Source organism: Prinia subflava, chromosome 2, assembly GCF_021018805.1.
Source record: "Prinia subflava isolate CZ2003 ecotype Zambia chromosome 2, Cam_Psub_1.2, whole genome shotgun sequence".
NCBI classification, from domain to species: domain Eukaryota; kingdom Metazoa; phylum Chordata; class Aves; order Passeriformes; family Cisticolidae; genus Prinia; species Prinia subflava.
In genome coordinates, this window is record NC_086248.1 from 96,676,314 (window position 1) to 96,683,005 (window position 6,692).

Here is a 6,692-nt window from a genome sequence, read left to right on the forward strand (position 1 = left end):
CTCACTGAAATTCGTGACCATTGACAAACCTATGTATTTTTGTGGTGCTGTAAACCTGCCTCTGTGTACTGATCTCCTGATGTGCTGTCACTCCTGCAGTGCTCCTGTCACTGGCTGCCACACTCCTTCTTCTGGCAGGATCCTTCTCATGGGTGACGAGGTCTTTAGCACAATGATGGATAGCAGTGATAATATTTGAACTCCAGCCAGAAGGGAACGCGGTCAGAAATGTTCCATGTGATGTTTGGAGTGTAGCTGAGTGAAACATTGGTGATTCTGCAGTCAGCTGCTGCACTGGCAACCCCAAAGCTCCCAGGTTTATTGTGAAATGGTCACTGACCAAAAAGTAAACCTGACAAGGTCACAGTGCCTTGATGAAATCTAGACATCAGCTTTGCCTCTTACGCTCACCAGTCTTCACAGTCCGCACAATTCAGATTCTGTGACTAAGGAGGGAAAGGCCGAGTAAAACCTTTTCCGTGTCTCACCTCCTGCTGCATTTTTCATTTCTAAATCTCACCCTAATGTGCACTAATTAAAATGCATGCAAACCAAGCTATTCACAAAAGTGTTATGTGTTATGGATCCTGTGCTTTTTCCACTTCTTCACACTGCAAACATTTCCAATCAGGGATTGAATTTTCCCTCCTATAGCCTTGTTGCATGTGGGACTTTCAGCAGCTTGTAGGCAGAAACCTTTTGTACTCGTTATTACTAATAAATTTTAGGTGATGAATCATAACTTTGAGATACCAGTACTACATGAAGAGATAAGGTATCATTTACTTTGTGATAATAACCTCCATTGTTTTTATCACAACTGTCGATTTAGATTAATTTGAGTGGATTTTTGATCTACTGATTTAGATTGTTATGAGTGGACAACTAAAATTCCTAGCAAGTAGTAGTTCGGGTTCTACATAAGGTAATCTTTCTCACTGAACTGCCCACAGTCAGTGTTATATGACCAATACATGCAGTGACAGATTAAATGGAGGTAAATTCTTACAGAGGAGTTTGTCAAAGAAGTCCTTCAAATATCTTACCACAAAAGGGGAAGGAAACGGAGGCTTCGGAACAGGCGTTTGGAGGTACCAGTACCTTTGGGCAGGGCTCACACGAGGGCAGCAGCCCGGGATCCCTGGTGAGAGCCGCGGCTCGCTGCTGCCGCTGCCGCCGCTGAGGGGCCGCGGCCCCGCTGCGCTCCCTCAGGGCCCGCCCCGCCCGCCGCCAGGGGGCGCGCCGCGGCGGGAGCGCGCCCGGCAGCCGGCGGCGGCCAATGGGCGGCGAGGGCGGGGCGGGGCGTGGCCGCGCGCGCCTCCGCCGCGCTATAAAGCGCGGTACCGGGGGCTCCGCGCAGCGGGTGCCAGCTGTGCAGGGGGTTTGGCTGTGCGGCCATGGGGAATACCGTGGCTAGAGAGGATTTCGAGTGGGTCTACACGGACCAGCCCCACGCCGACCGCCGCAAGGAGATCCTGGGTGAGGAGCCGCGGTGCCGCCGCGTTTTGCCGGCGGCTGCGTGGCGGAGCGGGGGGAGGCACGCGGACACCCCACAAGATGGCCGCTCCTGCCGGGGGGCGGCGGGGCCCCGGAGCTCCGGCGGGGCGGCCGGAGCCGGCCGGGCCCGCGGAGGCGGGAGCCGCCGCCTTGGCGGCGCTGGCGGGGGAGGGGAAGGGAAGGAGAGGGGGGGCGGCCGCCTGCGGGGGCCGAGCCCGAGGCGCGGGGCGGCGGCGGCCCGGGCTGCCATCCCGAGCGGCGGAATAGGAGCCCGGGTTGCCCGCGGCCCCGGAGCGCTGCCCGCCCGCCCCTGGCAGCGGGACGGGGGCCCGGCCGTGTGCGGGTGTCTGTGCGCAGAGGTCACCGCGGCACCGGCCGTGGCGGATAGCGGCGTCCAGTGCGGCGCTAAGCTCGGGGCTGAGCCTTCTTGAGCCCTCCTGAATTACGGGTGGGCTGTCGGCTCAGAGCCATTTCCTTCCTGAGGAGGCTGGATGCGGTACTGGAGCTTGCCATGTACGTGTCTAGTTGCTGAGCAACGTAAAAGTGCTAAAATGACTTGATTCCAGATGATTCATTATAGCAATAAATATCACAAGTGGAAAGGTCATGCGTCTTCATTACTTTTGCAGACAACTCCTAATTGGGACAAAGGGAAGAAAAAACTAGTATAATTAGAATAGCTGGCTGTGAGGAGAGCTTTGAAATAACTTCTTTTCCATTTAATTTTTCCCGTCTAGCTAAACATCCAGAGATAAAAGCATTGATGAAGCCGGACTACAACCTGATCTGGGTGGTTGTGCTGATGGTTCTGGCGCAGTTGACTGCATTCTATCTGGTTAAAGACTTGGATTGGAAATGGGTGGTCTTCTGGGCTTACGTTTTTGGAAGCTGTATTAGCCACTCCATGACTCTGGCTATTCACGAGATCTCCCACAACAGTGCCTTTGGCAACAGCAAAGCCATGTGGAACCGATGGTTTGGAATATTTGCCAACCTCCCTCTTGGTCTCCCCTACTCCATATCCTTCAAGAGGTACCACATGGATCATCATCGTTACCTAGGCGGTGACGGCATCGATGTGGATATTCCTACCAACTTCGAAGGCTGGTTTTTCTGCACCCGTTTCAGGAAGTTCATATGGATTGTTCTTCAGCCTTTTTTCTATGCCATTAGACCTCTCTGCATCAATCCTAAACCTATTACTCGACTTGAAATAATCAACTTATTGGCTCAGCTCGCCTTTGATGTGGTGATATATTATTTATGGGGAGTCAAATCCATTTTTTACATGCTGGCTGGTTCAGTACTTGGTCTTGGGTTGCACCCAATTTCGGGACACTTCATAGCTGAACATTACATGTTTTTAAAAGGACATGAGACCTATTCCTACTATGGGCCACTTAATTTGCTCACTTTTAATGTTGGCTATCACAATGAACATCACGACTTCCCCAATATTCCTGGCAAGAGCCTTCCACTGGTAAGTTAACGTCTAAGGTTATTAGCCTTTTTAAAATGAATGCGTACTTTAACATGAAAATATGGTAGAACACTAACAGAAGAATGGAATTTGGGAGATTAAAAAGAAGGAAAAACCCCTACAATATAAGTTGAGTGATACAGGAGGTAATTATCTAGTATTTTAGTGGTATCCTGAACAAGCTTCCAGTTTGCTGCTGCTCGGTCTTGTTCCATAAAAGGAGAGGGGAGGGAACATGTCTTATGCTTTGCACTAACTTTAGCTTTCTGTAATTACAGCCTGTCTTCTGAATTCTTGTTTGCAAGTATGCAAAAAACTAGTTAAGAGGCTGCAGATAACTCTGGAGATTTGTAATCTGTGTCATTGAAATGTTAAAGGCAGTACTGCAATGTGTGCTTATCCTTCAGTCTGTTCTATCAGGGACATTCTCTGGTGGAGGAAAAGAGAGGGTTTGAGGTCCTGTTAATGTTTGTTTTACTGTTGACAAATGTTTAATAACTTCTCTAGTCTGGAGCACTTCAGTTTCCTCCAGCAAGAGCCTTTGAACCCTAAATTAAGTATCAGCTGTGCATTGGCAGTGAAGGACAGGCACAGTTAAGAGTTCTAAGCCAGCACTTAGACTTGTCCTGCCTGCATGAGTAGCAGAGGTGAAGCTTCTCCTCACTTCAGCCTTTGCTTCTTACAGGCAGGAGCTTCTTTCTCACTGTATCCGTGTTTCCCAGTTGGAGCATGGGAACACAGGCTTCAGGGTTCCATCTGAATCTCCAGTGTTTCATCAGACACTGAATTTGCAATTTGACAGCAGCTGTGCCGTTGGTTTTACAGCTTTGTTATTGCATTTGGCAATAGTGAGATCTTGTAAGATCATCCCTCTGGTGAAGGTTAAACTTGATTGGTATTTCTGTTGTCAGTGATGGAATGCAGCCAAAATAACTATGCCAGCACTTTCAGCAGGGCAGGTAGATCATGCAATTGGTTTGCTGAGGCTTTCTGTGTTTCTTTTTTAAAATAGATGATTGCTTTTATTAATAGATTTAAATCTTTCATATGCAACAAAAGTTGCTTTAACTCACCTTTCATACTTGAGTCTGTGTTGTGAACCAGCATATTTAATTTCTTGGACAGGTACTTTAGCTCCAAGTAGGGCATGAATTTTTCAATTATTTAATTTAGGAGTAGATACCCAGTTCTGCTGCAGGACTCGTAATCCCCAGCTCTGATAAGAAAACAAAGCCTTCTTTTGGAACAGTGCAGTTAATTTGATTGGGTTGGACTCTGCTGTGCCATGTGCTAAAGATCCCTAAGTACTGAACACTTGATTGATTCCTGAGCACTGGTGAGCTGAGAGTTTCTACTGCTGAGTAAAACCACACTGCCTAGGTGCACTGTTCTGGAGGTGTGGTGACGGGTCAAAACAAGCTTTCCCTTCAAACCAGCCACGTAAATACCTTGAGTTTGTTTGTCTATTCTTTGGACTAAAGCTAGGGAATTTTGTGAAAAATCCTTTTTGTTTTGTCCATGTTCTTAAGGTTTTCTGTTCATGTTCTTGGCCCTAAATAGCAGTACAGGCACCTAACTGAACCTGCTGCTCTCAGTTTAAATAGTGGTCTAGTTAATATGTGCAACTGAGAACAGAGTTTTTGGAAGCTGTTTATGTTCATTCTTTGAAGTCTATCTTCAGATACAAAATATTCCTCTGAAATGTCTTTTTTCTTCTGAGTATCAAGATTTGAAACTATGTGTAAAAACCGCTGTGTTAAATAGCTCTTGCTAGAACTTAATACATCCTTTTTACTGTTACTTGTATATCTATGAGTCAGCACTGAACTGAGTCACTTTAATAGCAACCCACTTGCTTTGTGAGCTCCATCACCCTGTAGGTAGCACGGTGAGGGGACTTTGGAGAGTTAGCTGAGTTTGTTCTGGCCAGCTCCATAAACTTCACAGGAAATTTACTTAGTAACTAGGGAATTGCCTTTTCCTTCAAGCAATGTTCACATTGTGGCACGAGTGGCCTTTCCTGTAGGATCTAACTTCTGGAATGAAACTTCCTGTGCTGTTACACATTGAGGGATGTAAAGTTGTCACAACTGATGTTGATATAACCAATAAATAAGCCTCATATCTCTCCTTCAGGTGAAGAAAATAGCAGCTGAATACTATGACAACCTGCCCCAGTATAACTCTTGGATAAAAGTACTCTATGACTTCGTGATGGATGACACAATCAGCCCATATTCACGCATGAAAAGGCAATTAAAGGGTGAAGTGAAGCAAGATTAAACTTCTGGCAACCAAAAAACTTTGAAATGTCTGCTTGCTTTAAAGTGGCTGGTATAAAGGTTTCCTGCTCAAGCTGTTCACCTGCGTCCTGAATTAAGATGTACAGCAACATAGCAATGCATCCTTAAGGATTTTGTAGCAGACTCCTACCAGCTGTAACATTCCTCACAGTCCTCAGATTCATTGGTTTAATGTGTCTCTGTTTGCCTAAGGATCAGTGTTATATGCATAATGCAAAATCACTTGTTACAGAATTTACTTTGCTAGGTGTTAAATCTATATAAAATGTCTGTCTGACTCATAACAGTTTAAAAGTTCTCAGTGTAGTATACTGCCCTCAACATGCTATTTAGATGACTAGTTTTAAAATGCTGTACTTACCTGTTAATTCTAAACAAACGTGATTTGTCAACTTAAACTTTCTGTTGAAAATGTTTCCAAACTGATGGTTGGAAGAACTAAATTTGCACAGAAATGTTCAGTCTGCTTTTGTTTAAATATGTGTCATTTGAAGCAATGCTTTAAAGTTCTACCTTTTCTACTGAGAGTACCTTAAAGGAGTAATCTATCAGAATGAAACTGGTTATCTTTGAGATGGCTTCTGTGGCTTCTTTGTAAAAAAAGGAAAAAAAAAAAAGGTGGGGATTTCAAGGTGGGGATTTCAAGGCCAACTCCAAGGGTCCCAACTACTGCCTGAGCTGCTTCTGTTGGCATGTAGTGTGAGCAGGTGGCATTTAGGTAACTTTATATACCTGATGTGGGGGTTTGTGTTGGAAAAACCTTGTTACGGAGTTTAGGAGTTTTCTGATCTTCGAAGAAAAATTATTACTATGTTCCTGTGGTTTCAAATATAAATATTTACACTCATTTGGAAATTTGGCTTTAATGGAAAAGTGAATGGATTGAAACAGATATTCTGGTAAACAAGTCCAGCTACAACCAGTGACAATACTACCTATTAGCACATTAGTCATTTGTGTACACAGAAAGGTTGTTAAATAATCTTGTTTGCTTTTTTCCCCTAAACCTACAATACCTTCCATATGTACTTGTCTTTCTTACATATTAAAATGTGGTGAGAGGTGGTGATATCAAATTTCCTGCTTAGGAAACTTTTTACTGGGAACAGATAGACTTGCTGGACAGTGAAGAACCTTTCCATACCTCAGCACAGCAGATTTGCCTTCTACCCTCCAATGCACTGATGATGGCTTCAGGCAGTTAAAACTGGCTCCAAATCACCCTTAAAGCTCAGATGGTGGCTCTGTGGTATGTTCTCCTTTAATGTGAAAGATGGAGTCTGAGGGAGGTGGAAGTTGTAGCTGCAGTAATTGAATTTTAGATGCCTTCAGCTCCTGTGTTTTGGGTTGTTTGTTTGTGTTGAAAAGGTGAATGTCTGAGAAGATTGTACTGGTACATCTTAACTCGGTCT

General features: G+C 45.2%; 1 protein-coding gene across 1 annotated transcript; it reads left to right on the forward strand.

Annotated features, from left to right (window-relative positions):
* The first annotated feature begins 1,320 nt into the window (after nt 1-1,320).
* On the forward strand, nt 1,321-5,853 carry DEGS1 (delta 4-desaturase, sphingolipid 1). The gene is made up of 3 exons (XM_063391113.1): nt 1,321-1,479; nt 2,235-2,977; nt 5,114-5,853. Exons 1-3 carry the CDS (start codon nt 1,398-1,400, stop codon nt 5,258-5,260), a joined length of 972 nt encoding a protein of 323 aa, XP_063247183.1. The 5' UTR covers nt 1,321-1,397; the 3' UTR covers nt 5,261-5,853.
* The last annotated feature ends 839 nt before the right edge of the window (nt 5,854-6,692 follow it).

Excerpts from the sequence above, each read along its gene's own strand:
- DEGS1 (XM_063391113.1), top strand. The coding sequence starts at position 1,398 with ATGGGGAATACCGTGGCTAGAGAGGATTTCGAGTGGGTCTACACGGAC. Across the intron at positions 1,480-2,234 it reads CCGCCGCAAGGAGATCCTGG|CTAAACATCCAGAGATAAAA; the intron begins GTGAGGAGCCGC and ends TTTCCCGTCTAG. Across the intron at positions 2,978-5,113 it reads CTGGCAAGAGCCTTCCACTG|GTGAAGAAAATAGCAGCTGA; the intron begins GTAAGTTAACGT and ends TCTCTCCTTCAG.